General features: G+C 43.3%; 5 protein-coding genes across 5 annotated transcripts; 3 read left to right on the top strand and 2 right to left on the bottom strand.

Annotated features, from left to right (window-relative positions):
* Nucleotides 1-622: 622 nt before the first annotated feature.
* On the bottom strand, nucleotides 623-1,658 carry BT62DRAFT_948479 (uncharacterized protein; the record flags this gene model as incomplete). The annotated part of the gene is made up of 5 exons (XM_043188073.1): nucleotides 623-1,091; nucleotides 1,141-1,180; nucleotides 1,231-1,287; nucleotides 1,470-1,532; nucleotides 1,585-1,658. The coding sequence occupies 5 exons, from the start codon at nucleotides 1,656-1,658 to the stop codon at nucleotides 765-767; spliced, it is 561 nt and encodes a 186-aa protein (XP_043040903.1). The 3' UTR covers nucleotides 623-764.
* A 139-nt stretch (nucleotides 1,659-1,797) lies between these two features.
* BT62DRAFT_948476 (uncharacterized protein) lies at nucleotides 1,798-4,581 on the top strand. Its single transcript, XM_043188072.1, has 3 exons — nucleotides 1,798-1,846; nucleotides 1,899-2,073; nucleotides 2,126-4,581. Exons 2-3 carry the CDS (start codon nucleotides 1,910-1,912, stop codon nucleotides 4,263-4,265), a joined length of 2,304 nt encoding a protein of 767 aa, XP_043040902.1. The 5' UTR covers nucleotides 1,798-1,846; nucleotides 1,899-1,909; the 3' UTR covers nucleotides 4,266-4,581.
* Nucleotides 4,582-6,193: 1,612 nt separating this feature from the next.
* On the top strand, nucleotides 6,194-8,321 carry BT62DRAFT_980386 (cytochrome P450; the record flags this gene model as incomplete). The annotated part of the gene is made up of 10 exons (XM_043189506.1): nucleotides 6,194-6,307; nucleotides 6,360-6,497; nucleotides 6,552-6,609; nucleotides 6,665-6,717; nucleotides 6,938-7,020; nucleotides 7,076-7,437; nucleotides 7,559-7,722; nucleotides 7,769-7,897; nucleotides 7,946-8,135; nucleotides 8,167-8,321. 10 exons carry the CDS (start codon nucleotides 6,194-6,196, stop codon nucleotides 8,319-8,321), a joined length of 1,446 nt encoding a protein of 481 aa, XP_043040901.1.
* Nucleotides 8,322-8,781: 460 nt separating this feature from the next.
* On the top strand, nucleotides 8,782-9,670 carry BT62DRAFT_948474 (uncharacterized protein). The gene is made up of 4 exons (XM_043188071.1): nucleotides 8,782-8,937; nucleotides 8,988-8,999; nucleotides 9,049-9,436; nucleotides 9,495-9,670. The coding sequence occupies exons 1-3, from the start codon at nucleotides 8,813-8,815 to the stop codon at nucleotides 9,434-9,436; spliced, it is 525 nt and encodes a 174-aa protein (XP_043040900.1). The 5' UTR covers nucleotides 8,782-8,812; the 3' UTR covers nucleotides 9,495-9,670.
* Nucleotides 9,671-9,904: 234 nt separating this feature from the next.
* On the bottom strand, nucleotides 9,905-10,221 carry BT62DRAFT_1005010 (uncharacterized protein; the record flags this gene model as incomplete). The annotated part of the gene is made up of 2 exons (XM_043177098.1): nucleotides 9,905-9,990; nucleotides 10,047-10,221. 2 exons carry the CDS (start codon nucleotides 10,219-10,221, stop codon nucleotides 9,905-9,907), a joined length of 261 nt encoding a protein of 86 aa, XP_043040899.1.
* Between the last annotated feature and the right edge of the window lie 13,664 nt (nucleotides 10,222-23,885).

Raw genomic sequence — 23,885 nt, 5'->3', positions numbered from 1 at the left:
TCTGATGGCCTTAGCAAGCACCAAGCTATGAATTTCATTTCGAACGAAATAATCGATGTTTCAGAATGGCAAGGATGTTAGTGAATCGCCAAGATGTCGAACGGTACTGATGTTAACTTCCCTTCTAGTCGATGTTTGTCTTCGTAATTGAATTCTTGTCAGTGCCGAAGCCCGTATTGGGGTTCAAACGAAGGATCCGCAATGCGATAACAATAATGTCGAAGACCGCTTTTGACCATCGAGCGCATCTGGGTTTTCGCATTTCGTCCTTCTCTCCTTCTTTCGCCCGCAGCATCCAAGTGATACCGTCTCTCGGATAGTCGACGACGGTACCAGTAGCAGCATTGCATGCATCAGGCAGTATTGTATCAGTATATCAGTCGAAGATAGTTGTCAAGCTTTTTTGTCCCTAGGTACGGATTCAGAGGTCCAAACCGTTTGTTTTCGAAAGGAGAAAAATTTCTCTGTTCGACGTCCAGGATTTGTTATCGGCGCGCAAGGAGAGTACATTATTTCAATAATAATCCACTTGGAAACCGCCTTGCTTCGAATAGGTATCAAGTAAGACCGGTTGCACATATGATTGCAACTTGCAAGAACAATTCATAAGCATGATTAAGTTGGAACTATGATAAGGACGCCACTGAAACAAGGGCAATCTTTTTCATTGCAAAAAAGAAATAGGTCAGTTACGTAAATCTGGGGCTACAAAAACAGTTCAAACCAGTACATAAGAGTAAGCGACAAGCGAGTACTGGTTATTTTTAGTGATCGTATGGTGGGGTCTGCGCACGGTCACGGTCACGATCATCGAGCTTGGGGTCGACATATTTTGATTCGAGCGGGGGTGGAGTCCTCGCCCTGTCATCACGCCTGCGTTCGGGGCTTGGACTACGTGGCCTCCGGTCCGGGCTCCTGCTCCTCCTGCGGCGTTCTCTGTCTCTATCTCTGTCTCCTCTGTCTCTGTCCATCCTTTCAGCTCTTTCATCCCTATCGTCACGTCGGCGTGGGCTCCGGGAGCGGTCACGTCGATGAGGAGGAGAGGTCCGTCTCTCGTAGCGCCACACGGAGGACGGAGGGTTCTTGGCCCACTGGTGAGATGGTCAACGGATGAACATGATGGAGGAGACAGACACATACCTGAATGCTCAGACGGGAACCCTCAAAGTATCTCCCATGCCTGAAACAGATGTCAGACTGCGGAAACAAAACGGTGCGCTAAACACGAACATATCGTAATACGCATCCTCAGCATCACGTTGCTGACGGAACTCGACAAAGGCGTAACTGCGAGGTGTTCGAGGGTACGTTGAGCGACTTTTGGTTCGGGAAATCATTGCGGCAAGCAGAGTATCGACGCCAAAAAAATTCGCGAGCAAAATTCGACGACTCGTATCGACGCGTATTGACACTCGGCGGCACCAATCGACTGCGAAGAATGGGTGGCAAAAACTCAGATGTATACTCACGGGTTGGAGCTTGCGTGGGGATTGCGGGGGGCAGGGACGTCACATCGAACCAAGGGACCAAATCTGCGACAAAGGGAAAATGAGTACTTCTTCCAGTCCAAAGCATCCACCATACCGTTCGAATTCGTAGGCCAAGTCTCGAGCACGAGTAGAGGGATGGAAACCGCTGACGAACAAGATGCGAGGCATTTCGTTGTCGTGGATGATGAGGGAGTTACTGAGAAAATATTTTCAGGTCCGCTGGTGGCTCTTTATGTGGTACTATTTGTATTTTGTGGCGAGCACAAATTTTGCGGGACGAAAAAAATGTATATGAAATAAAATATAACACAAAGGCACAACAAGTTCAACTTGACCTCACAGTTTTACGTCGCGAGGTAGGATATGCTGCTGTTGTCGTGATTTTCCAGTATTAACCCTTTCTTTTAGATGAATATCGTATGCGAAATTCTTTGTTAGTACGGAGAGCATGGCAACAAACACGCTCTCTGTCGGCCACGATTTCACAGCGTGCTGAGGGCCAGCTCCCTTCGCCTTCGTCGCCAGCTCTTTCATCAAGCAAGCTTGAGCTCTCTTTACGGAGCCCTTTCTTTTCGGATTGCATGTATGGGTAAAGTTTTTACCCTCAATTTCTTATTGCTCACAAGTCACTGCAGATCTGCACATCGCCCGCGATATTCTTCGTTTCGATGCCAACAAATACGTTGTGTAGTGACCAAAGCTTTGCCTCTGCGTCCTACTGTTGATACTACCTCGTCGCGCCCAGCTATCGGCCAGTACTACGTCCGCTACCTCTTCAACGCGACACACTACCCTGTATGGCGCATCCTGTTCGCTGCTAGCACACATAAGCGTCTCGATTTACACGTCGGGCTCCTCAAGCAGGATCTTACGTTTGAAGAGTATTCTAGGTTTAAGCACATTATGGCCAAGTCCGACATCGAACAAGCTGTATCGGTTCTCCGAGATGAGGGGTACACGACGCGAGAGCAGGATGATCAGAGGAAGCACTTACCAGAGTGGTTATTGCTTGCCCTGGTCGCATTCAAAGTACGCACACCTCATCATGCCGCGGGCGTTTTGCTCGAGCTCGCCTGGTCGCATTTGGACTCCATCTCGTACAAGTACAAGCCGGGGCTTCTGATTCTCTTCACCCTCCATCTCGCAAGGTTCAATCTCAGCCAGCCTATCCAGCGTGTTGTCGACCAATTTCTCCTCATACGGTTGACTCCCCCGTCTGCTCATTTTAATCTCCTTTTGCATGCGATGTCGACCAGTCGCGTTCGTTCTCCAGAGCATGCCAGGTTGGTTCTCCGGATCCTACAAGCGATGGAATCACGGCATATCAAGCTATGGCGGTCAACATACCTTATCTTGCTCAATGACCGTTGGATCACCCTGGAGTTGACCAAATACCTCCGGGAGCGCATGTTGCGAGAAGGGAGGATTCCTGATACTGACCATCTCGAGGCGTACATCCGGATATTTGCCAAGCATGGTGCCATCGAAGACCCAGCACAATATCGGGCAGAGGTCAAAAAGTTCTATTTGTCTTCTAACATTCAACGACGCGACGACTTCTCTGCGTTCGAATTCCTCCGTGGTATGACGCCCCAAAGTGCACCGTATACACGTGCCGTGAACCATAAACCACTCGGGTTCAAACCACAGATGACGGATCGACAATGGAATGCCACCTTTGCGTCTCTGGCACGACGGGAGCGTCGGCACATCCCAGCCAAAGGTATTCTTTCACTGTACTACAAGGGCACAGGGAAACGCCGCATCCGCCCGTCTATTCTTACCTACACTTCTCTCTTGCGCGCGCTCTTCCTGCGAGCGCTCTTCAAGCGAGGAGAGCTACGGAGCGCCAAGCAACATTGGTTTAAGCTCGTCCACTCCGGTTTAATGCAAGACACCAGGCTTCTCTCAGTCGGCCTTCAAGTGCTCACTCACATCGGGCATCCCCACAAGGCATTTGCATTCCTCGAGCAAAGCAGCGCGAGGGTGGACGTCCCTCTCCGGGCTTCATACCGCATTCGGCAGCCCATTAACGTGTCCGTCGTCGCGATGAACAAATTCATCCTATCTCTATACCACATCAAGCGGCCGGATGTCGTCTTTCTTCTATGGGACCATATGGCAGGGATGTACGGCGTGTACCCGGATGGAAGGACTTTTTCGCTCCTGCTGCAGTGCATACGGCTCTCATTGAAGATGGATGATAACTTACGCGGGGCACTGGCGCAGTTGCTCTGGAGACCAAGGGAGCCGCAGACGAGAGAAGATGTCGTGAGGTCGTTTGTTAATCTCCTTGGGGATCAGAAACCTAAGCCGTACCGCCCTGGGGTATGGAAGCGTCCTGTCGACAAGGTCGGGTGTATGTTTCGCTGGGCAGTGTTTAACATGAAGCCATCGCTGGCCGGCCTTGATCCCCCTGTGAGGCTGGGGAAGCGGAAGGTTGACCTCGAAGCTGGACCTGGGACGGGAATGATAAACGTGAGTGTGACTACGCAGAACTGCTATGATTATTTGCTGCTGCTGGGCCTAACGGGTAAGGAGGAGGAGATCCCGTACGTGTTTGGATGGATGAAGGAACTGGAAATCAAGCCCACTACAGATATGGTGGCGATGGCGTTGGTGTTTTGGGCGGAGGCGTGTGGATTGGAGCCGGGGAGTCCGTGGAAGAAATTGGTGAAATGGCTCAGCGAGTGGCAGGGAGATGAGTTTATGCCGGATACAAGGAAGCTGGTCAAGTGGCGGGAGATTGTTGTTCGTATGAAAGGGTTGGAATAACGTTTTCTTGGACGGGGGCCTTGAGAGCCCCTCATCGCTTGGACCACATATTTGGACCGTCGCGACTGGATGCTTTCGGGCCTCTTCTGGCATACCTAAAATTATTTATTCTTGGCTACAAGGATTTCATTATACAAAAGAGAGCATAGTATACATACACAAAATTAAACTAGAGAACTGGGTGGCTGGGAGGCGCCTGTGAAAGCTTGTGGCTTCTTCATTCTTGTATCATTTAGACAGAATTCGTCGCAGTATGTAGAGAAAACTCTGGCCGTGGGATAGTCAGTATCGGATCCATGAGCCGGCTTCGCCAACTCTTCGTCAACCCACTTGAAAATTTCCTCTTCGTGCTGGTCGCAACAATGTCGGAGAGGGCCGGTCACCATGGCAGGGTTTCTGAAGCGCCCTCGTACTTCAGCTGGGTCAACTTTGTGCGCCATAGTAAAGTCGAAGACCACGGGTTCTCTAGAGGGAGTGACGATGATGTTTCCTGGGCGCATGTCGTTGTGTCCGAGGCCCAGCTTGTTGAAAGTGCACACCGAGTAGAGTTTTCTTGAACTGATGCACGATTATTAGAAGAAAAGAACAAAAATTAAAGATTACTTACCATCTACTTCGTCTCTTCTACATATCCCTCGTTAGCATCTCTCAAATCTTCAGGCTTATTACGTGCGGGCCGGTCCTCGATCCACTTGTTCGAGTGTCTTGCCTTGGATGATCAGAACCTGAGCGTCTTCTCCTGACGGCATTGTGAGCTACGAAATAGTCGTCGTGGAATACCCGCTATTCCTCAGGCTACGATTCGTACTTGAAGACTTTTATTTTCATCAGTGGAACGTTTGTTGTTGGTATTCGTATGTCGGTTTTTGTAATTACCTGTATGTGTTGCGAGGTATTACACGACCATCAGAGCATATGAATGATTTCAGAATCCGGACGTCTCTGTCGTGTTCAACTTGAAGACACTTTGTTAGATAGAGAATACACGTAGTTGTCACGTCGAGGTCACTCCTTTCCCTGAGGCAGAGGACAGGACGAATAAAAACAAAGAACGGCAGCAGTGATGTTCATATCTCAAACGCGTGAGATATTTCTGGCCTCCGATTGGACTGACGTCCGGTAGCGATAGAGACGTCTGGAAATTTTAATGAGTTCAATATCAAATCTAAATGAACAGATTATAAGATCAGAAACGCAGAAAAACGGGTATCGTATTTCTCCGTTTTCAGCGCAGAAAGCTCGACATATGTTGAAAGGACTCGATTCAAGAAAGGGTGGGGGAGGCGACCCTGATGAGATCAGCATGGTGGTTGGAATCTAAGGTCGAAACGAATCCGACGACTCGGTAACAGCCTGGCAAGGACACATAACTCGCTGCGGTAACATTGCCGATTTTACTTCTAATTTCCATTCACTGATGAGCCTTGCTTTTCTTTTACGCTATTCTTATTGCGATGCCTGCAATATTTCTTTCGTCCTCCTCTCTCGAATCTTGTTCCTGAAATCAGATTTGCATTGAGAGTTCTGATACGTCTGTGTCAACTTGAAAGAGGGCTCCGATCTCGTGCGTCAGGGTGGCCTCGACAGAACTGGAGAAGACTTGAATCTCCAACGTCTGTATATTTGTTACGATAAAAACTGATCCGGCAGCTAGGAGATTAGCCCTCATGCAAGCTCAAGAACTGGAAATCTCGTTCTTTTCTAGGCCTCATACTCCGTAGAAACTCAAGGGTACGGTTCAATTAGTAAGGGAAAATCAATTGCCTCTTTTTCTACCTAGGGCGCTCGGGCAGTCCGGCAGAGCCGAAGACGCCCAAAAGCCTGTCGACCATCTTGACGGACTGATGTAAGTGGATCTGAATTGCCAGTGAATAATCATTGGTTCTAACCTCCTGATTCTATTTGTTATCCCTATCTACTGTTCTGCTATGTCGTTTCTGAGGCTCGGAACTCTTTTCCCCATCTCTTTGGCTTTACTCTCATTTCTGATTCTTCGCTACGTCCAACGTAAAAAAGACCCTGCAAGCAAGATTCGCTGTGCTGTATGTATCTTATTTAACACCGATAAACGACTGACACTGAACGCTCTTATAGCCAACACCTGAAGCTCATTGGCTCTGGGGCCACGAATACGTTGTGTGGCAGCATGAAGCTTGCAAAGTGTACTTGAAATGGGCCACAGATCTAGGATCTTTGTATAGAATCAAGGCTTCTTTCTTTCAACGCGACGTGGTGTGTCTTCATTGCGACTATTAGCTCTAGAAATATTCTCAAGATCCGAATCAGATTGTCGCCGCAGATAATCTTGCGTCTCACCACATCCTTGCAAACGCGTATCGATACCGTTCGTGTTTTCTTTCCTATTCTCTATTTTGTTTTGCTGATAAATCCCTTACCAGCAAAAGCGCCTGCGTTCCTACCATTGACGGATAAGCTGATTGGAAAGGGTGTCGTATGTGCTCAGGGCGACTAACATAGGCACCAACGCAGGCTCATTGCGCCAGCATTTACGTGAATCTGAAATGCCGTATTTTACTGTTCGAGTTTATCCGTTGTTTTTACAGGTTCGCTGCCGTGAGAGGGATGTCTGATGATGTCGTCGAATGCACCCAGAAGGCATATCATACATAACTTAATGAAACTCCGTCTATGCTGACTGCTTCTTACAACAGTTTGTAAGGCGAGTTACAAATTACGTCAGATCGCAGGGATACGAGACCACAGTGGATATCTCTCCATTTGTATCGGCTTGCACGTCAGTTCTCGGCTCGCCCGTCATCATTTGTACCTCACTTCTGATGGTTGAACAGACTCGATATCATTGGTCGTATCGCGTTCGGTCATGATTTTGGCTGTGGCGAGTCCCAGGAAGCAAGGGTCATTGCCGAGTCTTGGCACCAGGATGTCTTGCTTGGAAGAACCATGGCGGGGTTCCTCGCGCCTATCATGATGTGTGCTTTCCCATGGATCACTAAGCTCCCTATCCCAGCTTTGCAGACAGATGGTGTTGCCAAGAGAGTGGCTATCAGGCTTGTGGGAGAACTTCTCCGGCAGAACAAGGCTCAATTGGAGAGCGGAGATGGAAGGGATATTCTTTCGATTTTGGTCAAGGACCAGAAGAAGTCGAAGCACGACGAGCGTCTCTCACATACCACATTGCTGGAGAATGTAAGTCTCAGATTTCGTCCCAAACTTTCTCGTACTGAAAGTGACATTAGATCTCAACATTCATGTATGCTATCCCTCCGCATTTTCACAATTAGCTTTCCTCATTCCATATGCCAGACTGGTAGGCCGTGAAATGACGTCCTGTACTGTAAGCTTCACTCTTTTGGAGCTCACTCGCCACCCCGCTGTTCAACAAAAACTGCGTCAAGAAACACGCGAATTGAGCGACTTTAGCTACGACCACATTCAAAGCCTACCATACCTCGATGCTGTTTGTCGTGAGGGGTACGTGCAGCTACCTATCGGAGATTTCAGTGCTCACTAATCGCATTCAGGTGCGCGTTCATCCGGCTGCGCCGCGAACCGATCGCATTGCTTTGGAAGACGATGTGATCCCTTTGAGCCAGCCGTTGACCACTGTCGACGGGAAGACCGTGTCTTCGATTGCCATCAAGGCCGGACAGGTCGATATGTTCCTTATCTACTAAATGTCATACTTGAACAATCGCTAGGTGTTCCATATACCAAGCGCAGTTCAAAATACCGATCCCCTCGTGTGGGGAAAGGACGCCGAGGAGTTCAAACCCGAGCGCTGGCTTCTTCCTGGTGGAGTGCCTTCCAAAGACCAGCTACCATATGGTCCATACGGGAATATCGCGTCCTTCCTGGACGGTCCCCGTAGCTGCATTGGTTGGCGCCTTGGTAAACCTCCTGAGTTTTTTTAAATACTGAGAGTTCCTGATCATGATCTCTCTTTTGATTCGGGACTTTGAGCTGACGAGTACCCCTGACGACGTGAAGGGCTATATTGCCGGGACACTTCAACCTTTCGTGGGTGACGAAGTCAAAATGCCAATTCACTTGAAAATATTGCGTTCAAGTGAATGAGACAATTCTTTCATTGTTCTTTCAATGTCGCGACAGAATAGCACACATTCAGGAAACACGGACTCTTTCTGTTCATATTCATGATATAGCTTTTCTTCCCTTACTACGTATATAAATTTCCCGCCTATTACTGTTGGAAATCCTCGGTGATGTGCAGGGTAGACTCCAGGCTGGTAAGGCCAGAAGGTATGAACTCCTTATTCTACAGCTCCTACAGAGCTTGTATTTATACTCTCCAGACTTATATCTAGAATTTACTACAACTTTCTCTTTCTCTCGAGCTTACTCATCAACTCTCGGCATGATGCCGGATTGCCCTTTCTAGAACTTTCCAGCAAAATCCCAACAATTACGCCCTCCAAAGTTGTCCGATGTGCAGAGGTGAGACGAGAGAAAAACGCACGTGAGCGCACTTCGGAGTTTGGTCCCGAATCCCGACCACGAAGTTCTTGCCCAAGTACTACCACCAGTACGGCCAGCTACTTCATCTGATGGCTTATCAACTGCCGCCTAGCTCCTCAGATGGCGTATTTGCAGTGTCGGGTTCTGCTATCATCGACGCATCAATAGAAACGGTTTGGAATAATTTGCTGGATTTCAAAGGGTATAAAGAGTGGTACGACGAGCTCTTGTCGCACAACATAACTTCTGGTTGACTTGCTCTAGGAATCCTTTTGTGTATGCAGTTCCTGTTCATAAGAAGGGCCGAAGCCTTATTTCAATTCAGCCGCGATCAAAACATCACTGATAGCTCTGGTAACATCCTCCCTGACCAAACCATCGCTGAGGGCAAATTCGTGCACATATATCCCGTCCACCTTACCCCAAGTCTTGAAGACGTTCCATTCTACAACAGGTTTTCTGCGTTCGTCGTCTGTACGGCTTTAGATCACGAAAATCACCGCGTGGCATGGAAAACCACTTTACCTCGGTGGCTGCTCGACGCAGAACGCTGGCAATCGTGCACCGTGGTGCCAGGGGGGAAGGTCAAGTATGAAAGCATCGAGGTCTTCAATGGAATCTTGGCCTATCTCGTACGTTTCTTTGTGGGGCAGAAGTTGATCAACGGTGTAGGAGCAATGGCGAGGGGCTTGCAGGCCAAGTCGGAGAACTAGGTGGGAAATAACAGCCCTCTTGTAGCTCCGCCACTCATTGACTCCTACTTTTTCACAGATGCATGGTTCTTTACTATGTTTGCCTATGCATATGGGACTAGGGTAAATATCCGCTTCCAATGGCGACACGCGTCGAGAAGCATTACGGACTTATCATTTTTGAGACTTCGTTGTTATCTATCTGTAGGGGCCATCCAGTAGCGAATGAGATTATTCTATTTTGGATGTTGCCTGAGCGTTGAAGCCTGATATTGCAAGCATAAAAGCAGAGCATCTGCGTAGCCTAGACCTCATCACCAATGGCGCCTTTCTTTTCGTTGATTATTACGTCTTGCTGCTAGGAATTTTTCCACCTACCATTTCTGGGCGATGCACTGGCGTCTAGGTGCGTATCTCTTTTAAACAAAGTGCTTGTCCTCTCATGCTTTTCAGAGCGCTACAACTGACTACGTCCCCGTTGGTAATGCCTTAGTTGATGTTGTCACGGAAACTTGTTCTCTGGGAAAGCCAGTCGCACTGGACGTAGTGTCGCCTGTCGATGTCAGAGGCGAGCCCTGTAAGCTGTCTAGTTATCAGCAACTGAAATACAGAAATGGTCAGGTATCATTACATGTGGCCGAAACGGGACCTCCCTCCCTCCCATTGGCGGAGACTGTGATGTAATAGAGGGATGTAATAAATGCTGCTATGCAGGTCAGTCGCATTTTGCGAAGGTGATCTGCCCGAGGGGAGTTTAATGAACCCCGCACAGATCCTCTCGGGAGAGGGTAGCGTTTCATCTTCATTTACTCTTGATCCTGGTGCAAGTAAGGTACATATGTGGTGTCACCACTAAATCTTTTTTCTGCTGAAGCTTTCCTGTTGACCTATAGATTTTATTGTACGTGACATGCATATACTTTTTCAGCAATACAGCGGAATATTTCCTGAGACCGGAAAGACATTGTAAGTATTAAATCGAAGGACCGTATTGGGTCTGACAATGATGACTGAGTATCGATGCTTCATTGGCTCGCTTGCTACCCTCCAACTATGCCTATGAATTGGATGGTTGAGTAAGCATTCAGCATCATGACATAGAACATTCTTGACGAAAGCTTTCCAGTACCTATTGTTGGGATTTGGACTGTATCTAGAGTACATGCTTGTAAGACCTTTAGTCTTTGGGTTTCAAACTCCTGAGGAGTTTCCCATTGACTTCTCATATTTATACTAGACTACTCCTTTTCTAGTAGTTTCTACCTAATTCCTTCAATTTCCCTCAGATTCTTTCCTTACTCAGCATGCTGGAGTGCTGGATTGCTTGAACTCTCACAGATTCCAACACCTATCATGGTTAGTGCATTGTAAGCCTGAGCCAGACTAAATGTTCTTGTATGGAATATGAGACTGGTACACTCCCATTATACACTGGTTATATCAATACCTGGCATTTACACATATTTATTCTTATTATATAAGATGCTATGACCCCAGAGACAATGTCTGCAACAGATAAAGCAAATTCAATTTTCATTATTGCTATTTCTATCTTAATTGGAATTATCAAAAGTGTGCTCTACCATAGGCAATTGCATCTTTGTTGACTCAGTGGAAGCCTTTCTAAGATGCTGATACAAATATATATTGTTATATGCATGCCACCAGCCTCCATGTCACTTCAACCAACCACAGATTTAATCACCAGTTCCACTGGACTCCATCTATTTCCCATTAACTACCAATTTCATTTTACCATTATCATTTCACATCCATATTTCATATTGTAGTATCTAGACTTCAAAAATGGTAGCAAACAATTGACTCCAGAACCCAACAGACTCTGACTTAGAATTAACTACCAATAGTATATAAACCATGTACAATCATTGTAACTACTCAGTTTGAATATCAACTTGGATAGCCATCTACACTTTATGCTCACTTTAGCTCCTCTCTATCTTGTCTGTTGGATTCTGCTCCAAAGAACATTCCTCTTCACTTCTCTGATGGAACTCTATTCTGTCAATCTAAATCCTTAGGCCTCAACTCAAGGGTGACATTGCCAATAGCTTCATTGATGCCCATGCACTCCACCAGTCTCTGCATATGCACTCAAGCCCACTCAATTGGCATGTTCCTAACAGTATATTTGAACTCAAACTCTTGAGTTGAAAAAGAAATTTTTTATTATGTCTATCACATTCATCCAACCCACAGAAGCTGACTCTGAACAAACTTGACCCAGCCATTCTAACATGTTCTCCATGGAAGACATTCTGGCCTCTGCCTCAAAAAAACAACCAGAACTCTTCAGATTGGCCTCTGGCAGAGGACAACCCTTCTGTAGGGAAACCTACACCCACTTTAGCTTCACTGCCTATCAACCAAATTATGACAATTTCCCTAACCCTTCTGATGCCATCAGCATCCCAACCAACAGAGCCCAACAGGCCAGCATGATGTATGGTGCCTGAAGTGATCCTCTGATAGATCTCTTATCCTTAAGCAATATACATGAGAATTCAGACAGCCCAGACTCAGAGAGCAGAGGTGAAGACACCTTTACTCATACTCTCATCCAATGGAAACCAGACAGTAATCCATCAAACCTCTTTCCAGAAGGGCCAGATAGACTAGGAGGACCAGATGGTCCCAATGGCCTCAGCAGCTCCAATGGCTCTGCAGAAAGCAATAACTCAAACCAGCAGAACATGTTCCTAGAATTCATAAACCTGCTATGAGGAGTCTCCACTTCTCACAATAACCTGAAGCCAGCCACTATCCACACCAAAGTCAAGAAGCCAGAACCCTTTGATGGCTCTGACTCTTACAAACTGAAGGCCTTCATTATCTCCCTTCAGTTGAACTTCAATGACAGATCTACTGTGTTCACAATGGACATTAACAAGATCAACTATGCAATCTCCTTTCTGGCTGGCACCACACTCAACTGGTTCAAACCAGACATTCTGAACTCCAATCCATAGAATCTGCCAGCCTGGCAATTCTTCTACATAGCCTTTTTGGATGAGCTTCATAGTGACTTCAGCCTCTTTGATGCTATTAGAGATGCTGAAGATGCATTAAAACACCTTCAGATATGTGATAGAGACCAGATCATAAAGTATATAGTCCAATTCAATCAGTATGTCTCACAAATTAGATACAGAGATAACTTTCTCTGCTCTGCTTTTTACTGTGATCTCTGCACTCACATCAAGGACAACATGGCCCACCATGGAAAGACATTTGTTTTGCATCTGAAAAATACTTGCATGGCAAGAAAGATGACTGTGCATAATATACCACAGCATAATAGAACGACTGAAAGGTATAATTGCATAGTCATTGAAAAGGTCAGAGCTATGCTGCATTTGAGCAACTTATCTTGCTTCTTATAGGCTGAGACTGTTCACTATGCTGTCTGAGTTCTCAACAGAACATCAATAGAGGCTCTAAATGGAATGACTCCTTATGAGGCTGTCACAGAGAAGAAGCCAGATCTAAAAGAGTTGTGGGAATGAGAAGAGAAGTGCTGAGTACATCTTGAGACTAAGGCTATAAAGCTGGATAGCCATGTATGTGAGGGTCAGTGGATTGAGTTCAATGAAATAAGCATTGGATCTTATGTCTACTGAACAGAGAGTAAAGTGGTGTTCACTGAGTAAAATGTCTACTTTGATGCAACTTGTATTGCTACTGATAATCTCAAAAGGGAGAAAGACATTGAGCTATATAAGATTCTATTAATGCCAGAAACTCAGTCTAATCTGCCTACTGTAAAGTCATCACAGGTGTCACTTACTCCTGAAGCTCAGCCTACAGTCCAACTCATAGTTGAAGAAACCTGTTCTGAATGTACTCAAAAGTCTAGCCAGTGGATGTTAGACCTCATCTCTGGCAAAGACAGTGTATTGGCACATCCAAGTAACCCTGTGGTATCTATCAGTGTTCAGTTATCAGCTATTAATGAAAACAATATATCTCTCAAGTTTAAGAGAGAGAGACAGATTGGTTAATAATATACTTGAGGATGCTAACTTCCTTGAGGAGTATGCTATGGCCATTTCAACATCCAATGCAGAAGCCTTAGAGCCATGCAGTTTAACTGAAGTGAAGCAACAGCCTGATTGGCCTTTGTGAGAAGATGCAATACAGAAAGAGCTTATAATGTTGAAGACTGCAGAGACTTGGGAGATTGTTAACAAACCAGTTGGAGCAAACATTGTGGGCTTGAAGTGGATCTTTTGAATCAAGAAGGATGCTGAGAGAAGCATAGTCAAGTTCAAAGCTCATTTAGTAGTGCAAGGATTCTTACAAGTACTTGGCATCAACTACTTTGACACTTATGCCTCTGCTGCAAGGCTTGCATCAATCTATTCTATCTTTGCTATAGCTGCAGCACTTGACCTAGAGCTCTATCAAGTTAATATCAATCAAAGGTGCATACTTGAATAAAAAGCTCCTCAATAAAGAAATCATCTATATGCATCAACCTTCTGGCTATTCTGAGTCTGGCTCTCATCCTGATCAAGTCTGTCATCTTATAAAGAATGTATGATTTAAAGCAGAGTAGTCATCACTGGCATCAATGTCTCATTGAGATTTTGGTGGTAAAGCTGAGATTTAAGCAGTGTGATATTGATCAAATCATGTGTTATACATATGCTATCAGTCTCCATACTACCTCAACCAATGATGAATTCAATCACAAGTCTCACTGGATTCTGCTGCTTCTCATTACCTATCAATTTCATTTTACCATTATCATTTCACATCTGTATTTCATATTCTAGTATCTAGACTCCAAACACAGTAGTGAACAGCTGACATCAGAATCCAACAGATCTCAACTCAGAATTAACTACTAATAGGATGTTAGGCTTTTACTAACACTCACAAATCTCTAGCACTGCTTCCACCAGAGTCTGATTCTAGATGCTGAGTCTGAGTCTGGTTTTGATATAGAAGTATAATGAGATAAGCTATAAGGATTTCATGGAGAGGGATGGAGAGTTGTAGCTGATAGATATAGTCTGTCATTGTGGCAAGAGTATTCACACCAGGTAGTCAGAGAGTGTAGTGGGTGTATTAAACCTTAGCTCAAGACTGGGGTACATCAGTGTGTACTACTGCCTTATATACTGTCTAAAGAACCCTATATCCTACAGATGACTATTGTCTGCTTTTCATGCCCTCTGCTCATTGTCTGGAATAACAATGACTGTGCCCCTGCTTTTGTTTGTTATTGTTACTCTGCTGTACCATCACTATAGTGAGTTTCCCATATGCCACAGTTTTCATTGTATTCAAGATGTAGAATGATGATGGTTACCATATTGTTTCTTATCACCTTATTATGCATTAATAAATAAGATGTAACTATAGTGTCATCATGTCTTCATCATCAAGCATTGGAAGGTCATGATTTAGAGGCAAAAATTATGATATTACCCTCTCTTCAAGGCAATCATCCTTGATTGCTCAGAGCAGCCCAGGAAAGAAAGATCATGCTTCATTCTTGCCATCAATTTCAGTGGAAATATCATTGGTGTGGTCAAAGAAATAAGGTTGATCAACAAAGGTTCCAGCAGCTAGATCATCTTCCTCTTGCTATATAAATAGCTTTTTGCATTCAAAGAGGGTTCAGTCTTTTCTGAAGAGCAATCATTACATATGGATATAGTCTGACTTGTCAAACATTGGTCAACCCAATGGGGCAAAGTTGACAGCTGCCAGAGAATTTTTACATGTCTGATATTTGGTGATAAGGGTCTTTGCATGTGGAAGGTCTTTTTCTGCATACCATCAGTTTTTCTCATTACTATACCTCTTGAAATGAACTAAAAACCACTGTTTTCTGTACTGAATCTTATTATTGAGAATAGCATCAATTTCATATTTGTCTTCATCATCAACCACTATAGGTTTAGGTGGTAGTAGTTTCTGCTGATTAGAGAATTCAGCCTGTTGGAATGATTTGAGCAAGACTTTGTTGAAGACTGGATGGATTTTCCAGGTTTTTAGAATAGATAATTCATATGCCCCATCACCTACTTTCTTTGTGATCTTAAAGGGCCCTCTATATTTGTCATCCAGCTTTTTCATGATCCTGTCTGTCTTTAGGTTTTTTATGTCTAGCATGACTTGATCTCTTAGTTGATACTCTTTTTCTGATGCTCTTTTCTTGTCATATTGTTTCTTTATCAAGTCTGCTGCTTTTAGGAGTGCTTGTTCTGTCTCATCATGGATCTTCTTCATTTCAATAGCAAAATCTTTTGCTTGGGATACTTGACTGTCCCTTTATGAGAGGTTCATTCCAGTGTTCACAAAGAATGAGCTAAATCCTGTGGCAGAGTTTTCTTGGTTGTTGTGAATGAATCCTGCTAAGAGAAGCTATTCTGTCCAGTCATCCTGCTGGTGATTGATGAGTATTCATAAATATTTTTCAATCTCTTGATTGACTCTCTCTGTTTGTCCATCTGTTTGAAGATAATATGCTGTTGATGGATTTCCAGTGATTCCAAGTAGCTTATACAGCTCTTTTATAAACTGCAAGATAAACTGTGGGTCTCAGTCTGAGATAATTTTGTCTGGAAGGCCATGGTGGGCATATACATGATCTCAAAAAAAGTCATGCTCACCCTTCTATATTCAAACTCATGTTGGTGGCAATAGAAATAAGTTCTTTAAAAAATCAATCCACAACAGCTAAAATGGCATCATGTCCTTTGGACTCAGGAAGAGGACCTATCATATCTACCAAAATCATCTTCTATTTGTCTGAAGAAATCTCATTGGAGTGTAATGGTGCTGCCCACTTCTGAGTGCTAGCTTTAGTTCTTTCACATGTTTTACACTCTTTGACATAAGCTTCTATTGATTTTTGAAGGTTAGATCACCAATAGTTCTGAGTGATCAGCTCCTGTGTTTTTGCAATCCCTGGGTGTCCTGCTGTCAGGTTGTCATGGCAGATGGCTATGATTTTCCCTCATAGCTTCTTACTTACTGGGATATACAATCAGTTGTGAAAATAGAGTACCTCCTCCTCAAGGGTCCACTCTTCTTTTTCATTGTTAATGGCCAACTGTATTGAGTCCTCTGTGAATTTCTTTTCTCTCTGCATCTTCTTCAAGATTTCAGAGGCAGTTGAAAAGATTATGGCATTCATGTAGAACATTTCTGGCTTGAGTATTACCATTTCTTTATTATTCTTTCCTTCTTGGTCATGGTCTGCCCTTTGGCTGAGTAGGTCTGCCTTTCTGTTAGCAGCATCCAGTTTATGATGAAGACTAAAATGGTATTTGGCCAATTCAATTACCTATCATATTTGTTGTCAATTCAGTTTTTGTGGTTTTTTTGAAATACTGGAGGTTTTGGTGATCAGTCTATATTTTGAAATCATACTTGGCTCTCATCAAATAATAATGCCATTCATTCAAAGCTGTTATTATTGCAAGTAACTTCTTGTCATAGATTTCATAATTTCATTCTGTGACAGAGAGTGCTTTTGACAGATATGCAATCAGTTTCCACTGTCCCTTCTGTTCTTGGCTAAGAATGGCTCCTAGAGCTTCTTTAGATGCATCTGCTTTGACCTTAAACCTTCCATCATCAATGAGAATGGCCAGGATGGGATCTGAACAAATCTGGTGCTTGATTTCTTGAAACACCTGTTCCTAGGCTTCTTTCCACTTCCACTCAGCTATATCCTTCTATGAATCATCAACAGAAGTTGGCAAATCCCAGAAAGGATTGCAGTTTCTTCTTCTTGGCTAGTGTGGGCCACTCTTATACTTCTGCTGTCTTTATGGGATCTATTCATAGTCTTTCTTCAGCAATAATGAGTCCTAGATATTCTATTTTCAGGGTTTCAAACTCATATTTTTCTGGCTTTAGATATAATTTGTTTTCTGGAAGAATTTGTAGCACCTGCTGTATCACAGCTTGATGCTCTTCAAGAGTCTTTGAGAAAATCATTATATTATCCAGATAAATGGTGACCTTTCCTTGCATGATAAGATCTTGAAAAATATCATTCATCATAGTCTGAAAAGTTGCTGGAGAGTTGGTGAATCTGAAGAACATCACCAGTGGCTCAAACAGTCCTCAGTTAGTTCAGAATGCAGCTTTCCATTCATCTCCTTCTTTGATTTGGATATTATTATATCCTCACCAGACATCCAGTTTGATGAAGTATCTGGCTCCTGATAGTTTGTCTATAAGCTCAGAAATTAATGGAAGTGGGTACTGATTTTTAATGATAAGGTCATTAAGTTTTTGGTAATTCTGAACTGGTCACAACTTTCCATCCTTCTTTTTTATGAAAAAGAAGGGGGAGACTATAGGAGACTTGGATACTTGGATTATTCTGCTAGTTAGGTTTTCATCCAGGAATTTGTCTAACTCTTCCTGTTCAGCCCTTTCTAGTGGGTACACCTTGCAGTCCAGATTAGTGTTTGCTTCTAGTATCAGTTCAATGGCATGATTCCATGGTTTCCTTGGTGGTAGTTCATCAAAGTCTTTCTTGCTGAATATATTGATGAAGTCTCTGTACTGTCTGGAAACCATCTCTTTGAAGGACTTCTTGGGCTTTTCTGCATATACTTTGGCAGCTAACTCATTTGAAGTAGTGCCAGCTGCCCAGACCTCTATAGCTAGTTGAGAGTCTACCATTAAGAGTTGATCTCTCTTCTCTATTTTCTGCTATATCATTTCTTCTGGTTCATCTTAGTCTGAGTGGACTCTCTGTCTTCTGACATAAGTGCATTCATCAAAAACAACTTCTCCTTCCTTCTAATCTATCCATGGATTATGCTTCTAAAGCTAGTCATGTCCTAGGAACACTTCTCAATTATAGAGATGGGTTACAGCAAAGTCTATTTGCTTGACATGCTTATTTCCAGTGGTCATTCATAGTTCACAGTACTCTGATATGGATCCTCTATTATTGAGAGTTCCATCTGCATTATACACTGGAATGGATCTAGGAATTTTTTGGATATTGAATCTGTTCCATCAGATGAAGTCTTCATCTATAGAACTTCCCATGCACCCACTGTCTAAAAAGGCCTCAGTGCTCACCACTTGATAGATGTCCAGTGTCTCTAGTTGGATTTAGAGGACAGTTTCATCCCCACTCTTTTCTCCCTGTATATACTTTTTCTCTTATTGTACTTCTTTTAGCACTCACAGTGCTTCATCTTCTCCTATACTTTGGAGTATATTGATCAGATTCTGATTGGCTTCAGCCTGCTATTTCAGGTGTATCCATCCTTTCAGCATGGCTAAGGCTACTGGGTTTGGAGATTCTTTTACAGCTCATAATACCCAGGCAGCTGTGTCTGGCTTCCTCCATCCTGTTACTGTCTTTGGTTTAGAGTGCTCTTCCCTTAAGTACTCCACTGCCTGCTCAGGCTGGGACTTCTCTGTAGAGGCTCCACACTGAATGGCTGGTTTCATCCTTGGTTCTGGTGGCAATATATGTGGTTTAGATTCTGCTTTCTCCTGTGCTTTTTCTTCAGTTCTTAGTGGAATAATAAAATGCATCTTATGAGGCATCACTCATCTGGTTTGGCTCTTGAGAGCATTTGAGTCTTTTTGCATACTTTTTTCTTTTTGAGCAGCAAATGTTTATTACTGATTTCTACAGAGAATATCTTAGTACTGGTAGATATAATGTCTGGTTTGGAATGCACTATTTTAGTATTGTCTGCTTTAGTCAAGAAAATGTTGGAAACTCATCCATATATGCATTAAAAGGTTACTTACTAAAATCCTCCTAGGATTTGGTTTCTTTCTCCTTCCACTTTTTCTCCTCAATGGTCTGGTCCAGTTCCTTCTGGGCTTTTCATCCAGCTATTTCTTCTTGGTACATCTGACTTAGCTGCTTCTATTCTTCATCTGAGAATTTTATTTTCTGAATATTGTGTGAGGCAGAAGATTGACCACTCAATGCAGCATTTGAAGCAGATCTTTGAGGCTGAGGCTTGTGGGGTTTTGGGCAGACATGAGATAAGTGCCCCTTCTCTTCACAATTGAAGCACTTTCCTTCTCTTCAGAGTGTATCAATATCCATCAGCTGCTCCTGACTGCTGTACACAGTTCCAGTCTCTGTCCTTTTGTCACTCATAGTCATTTCTTTTGGAGCTGATCCACTGGCAGCAGTCTTTTCTCCACTTGTAGTGGCTTTCACTTCTCTATGACCAAGAGTGTTAACTCAATAATTATAGTCCATCTGCAAAATCCTTCTTTTCCACTTGTTATAAGTGGAGAGAAAATCATTGTCTCTATGGGCAATAGTGTTGTGAAGATTGGGTCAGACTGCATTCTCAATCTGTTCCAATATGGCTTCATGATTGCACATCTTCTCAGCCTGATATGCTAACTCTTTGAATTCTTGAAAGAATTTCTTGGCATTGGTGAAGTTGGCCTGTTGTAAGCTCCACCACTTGGCTGCATGAATCTTTTATTCTGCATTTAGCTTGAATCATCATTGTACAGCTTCTTTAAATCATAAGTAGGAGGAATACCCTCACTATCCTGTAGTTGGGTCATAAAAGTTGTTATGATTTTTCTACTTTTTTTTATTTTAACCCCTATTTATGCTTAGTCAGAGCACTTGAGCCAGCACTTAAGATTATAGGATCAGCTTAGTCATCACAACAAGCCAAGTCTGTCATTATCTTCTGATGTGATGATGATCCTCAACAATGCATAACAACTCTTTTGTGGGCAGTAGTGATGCTCAAGGACAAAAAGCATAATGATTTGAACAGATACAATTAGTAGTAGTATTTATATCTTAATGAATGACTAGTATATAAATAGGCTAGCTCTCACTGTATATTCCCAGCTTTGAGCTAAAGTTTATTTCTTACCATTCTACCTCAAGCCAATTACAAAGGTCTTAGAACACAAAGCCATATGAATGCATATAGTGAACTCAGACATGACTGTATGAAGACAATACAGCATCTGTTTATTATATATTCAGGTCACATGTCACTTGGACTTAACAATTAGCTCAAAGCTCAGCTTCTCTTTTCTTATGCATAATAAGTGTGAAGGAAACCAAATGCCACCATTAAACACTTCTTTCTCAGAACTCACAGACAACTTCTTCAAACTACTAGTGACCATCATTGGGATGCTTCTAGGGCTACTGGCAATCATACAACTTTGCCATAGACATCAATCAGTAACAGCTTGGATAGTCAGGCACTATTAAGTATTCCAACAGATCCAACAAATTCTCTGAAATATCACTTCTGATCTCCTCTTCTATGATATCTCTCCCTCTGCCTGAGTCTCCTTCCAGCTCTAAGCCAGAACCATACCAGAAGCCCAGCCTAGCAGCTCAGATACAAGAAATGATCAAGAAGAAAGACACACATATCCTTCTTAAAGAACAGATAGCAAAAATACAAGCAGAAACAGCAATCATCAGCACACAGGGTTCAAGAATCCATGGGTCCCACCACACCTCTCTCCAATCCCAGACTATGAGGACAAAGACATCCTCAATGGCTTCTTTGATGATGAGCCATCCTCTGACTCTTCTACTATCCTGCCAGAACACAGGATTGAAAACCATGCTTGGAACTCCCTTGATGCCACTCAGGTGGCTTTAAGATCCCAATCTGTATTGACCATAAACTCCAGACACAACTTGTTATATGCAACTCCAGAGTCAAGCTCAGCTCTCTCTTAGCATAGAGATCTCTACTTTCAGAACCTTGAGCCAGAAAGGGCAGAAGAATTCAAAGGACTGACAGTTGAAGACAAGCTTAGAAGGTATGAGGGAGACTTTACAGAAGCAGAAATACAAGCAGCAGATGATGCAGCTGACCTTGAGTGGGCTGAGGCAGAGCAGGCCTGAAGACAGACCAAACACAAAGAAGAGCAGTACAATTGCTAGTATCAGCAATGACAACACAAGCTTAAAGCAGCCACCTGGAGATCAGAGAGCCCCAGTTGATATGGACTATGAACAGAATCCACCAGCTCTCTATTTCAGGAGCCTAATACTCCTGCCAGCACTGACCCATGAGCAGGATCAACTGAGGCTATCACTCCCAATGAGGCTACCTGAAGGCACACTTATCCCTCTACCCTCAGAACCATCAGCATTGCTGACACCAGTATTATTCTCTCATACACTGAGTCTGTACTTAATACCTATAGACTTTGAGTCTCTCTTAATGCTCACATCTCTGACTATGGCCTCTGGAGATTTCTGAGAGAAAGAATTGCAGCACTCTTTCTTAACCTCTGGTTCTATTGAAACTTTCACTGCTATCACCAAGAACTGGAGGAATGCAGAATACAGAGCAACCACAGAGAAGATATCAAAATCAGTGCTGGACCCATCAAGCAGCCTTCTGCTTGGCTCAGCTCCAGCACAACTGACTCATGAAACAACAGTCAGCTTCTCAGCAACCATCCAACCTCAGATATTGTCCACCTATAATCTGTGTGACAGTTACCTCATAGAGAACAGCAGAGAAGAGGAGAATGATAAAGATGAGGATAGGCTCTGGGATGTCTCTCTTAAGTGGAAGGATTAGAAACATGCTAAAGAAGATACAGATGAAGAAGTACTAGTAGAAGAAATTCAGCAGAGCAGAGAGAAGGAATATCTAGAACTATACTGAGAAGAGGTAATATTTTTATGGCAAGATGCTAAATAGTTAGCATCAAGCCTGAGACAGAAGTGTATATATGCAGATGACATAGAACAGTGGGATATCTTATAGTATTCTACCATCAAACATGCTATTCTCATCTATAACAGAAGACATCCAGAAGATCAGCTCAGTCAACTTCCAGCATATAAATCAAAGAATGACATACAGCCAATGCTATGGACCCTCTTAATCACACTAAGACATGCTGTCTACATGGCACCCTCTATCTGAACCATCAATAACTGAAACTTATACTCCACACTTTTGATTCAGACTATGGCAACTCAGCTTACCCATAGCTGACTACAGCTAACAACTCAGACCACTAGATTTCAAAATCTCTGGATCAGCTAGAGTAATCAGCTTTTCAGTGGACAACTGCTATTCAATGAAGCCAAAGGAAGTGGCAAGGACTCTGTGAAGGATGACCCCAAGGCTATAAGACTAGGATTCACTGTATAGAATGAGGTGATCATACACAAAGAAGCAGAACCAATGGATAGTCCTGTAGCTGATAATAGCTCCCTTTATCCCTTTCCTGCTCTGTCAGCCAAATAGCAATGACCACTCTTTGACCAATGGCTGAATCTAATGGGAGCACTATCAGAAAATGCTGCTGCTCTCTAATGCAAGCCCAATCTACTCTGAAAGCCCTGCCCTTTTAAGGGTGTCTCTAATGACATTGATTGGTTCTTAATAGACTGCAAACAGTATTTTAAAGTCTATACTGCTTACTTTGAGACTGACATGAACAAGGTCACCTTCACCTCATCATATCTCAAGGACAAGATCAAGACATGGTGGATCTTGATTTCTCTCAACTTTTATTCTACAACCAGACAGCACTATCAACTGCCATCCTGGTTGATCTTCAAACAGATGCTCAATGACAAGTTCATTGACCTCATAGTACAAGAAGTACACAAATTGAAGATCAAAGAGTACAAGATGGGTGACAAGCCAGCTATTAAATATTTCAATGAGCTAGAACAACTTGCAAAACTTGCTGGAATCCAGGACAATATTACTGATGATGGATGGATGGTCAAAGCACTCAAACAGAGCACCCCACCCTCTTGCATCAAGATAGTGTCAGATACTAAAATAAATATTCCAAAGAGATATGATGTATGAAAAGAGTGAGTCATTGAGATGTATAAGGAGCAGCAGTGCCAGAAAGTAAAACAAATGAACCTACAGGACTACTGCAAGCCAAATCAGCTATCAAACTTGAAGCTCAGTAATCAAACCAGTATCAACAAACTAAGCATCTCATTGACTAGCTCTCTCTCCTATGAGATCTAGAAGACTGAGACAAAGATAACATACATAGATAGTGGGAAGCTGATGGATATAGATCAGCTGAAGAAAGAAGGCAAATGTTTTAACTGCAAACAGAAGGGGCACATATCATAAGACTGCCTAAAAAAGAAGTAGACTTGCAAAGACATCAGAGCTTAGATTGCTGAATTACAGAAGGAAGAGAAAGAACTCAGCAAGGACATAAAGCTAGAGGAGGTAAAATATGAGGCTGACCAGTGAGTGATTCCACTGGGTCAGCTGAAGGACTTTTTGATATGCCAACAATAGCTGTGAGACAGACTAATAGTACTTTTGTAGATATCACTATGTCTAAATTGTGCATGCATTCAAATATACCCTGATCTCCATCTATTAAATGCACACCAAAAGAATTGCCAACAACAAAGCCTCAACCACTTATAGGTTGAACAGAGAGAGAGACCCCCAATGGATGGCTGAAATCATTTGATACCAAA

Source organism: Guyanagaster necrorhizus, assembly GCF_019112545.1.
Source record: "Guyanagaster necrorhizus MCA 3950 unplaced genomic scaffold BT62scaffold_10, whole genome shotgun sequence".
In the NCBI taxonomy this organism is placed as follows: domain Eukaryota; kingdom Fungi; phylum Basidiomycota; class Agaricomycetes; order Agaricales; family Physalacriaceae; genus Guyanagaster; species Guyanagaster necrorhizus.
This window is presented reverse-complemented; position numbering and strand designations above follow the sequence as displayed.

Bases quoted from the DNA above. Each gene is read 5' to 3' on its own strand.
- BT62DRAFT_948474 (XM_043188071.1), top strand. From the start codon at position 8,813: ATGGCTTATCAACTGCCGCCTAGCTCCTCAGATGGCGTATTTGCAGTG.
- BT62DRAFT_948476 (XM_043188072.1), top strand. From the start codon at position 1,910: ATGCGAAATTCTTTGTTAGTACGGAGAGCATGGCAACAAACACGCTCT. The intron at 2,074-2,125 runs GTATGGGTAAAG...AAGTCACTGCAG, and splicing joins CCTTTCTTTTCGGATTGCAT to ATCTGCACATCGCCCGCGAT.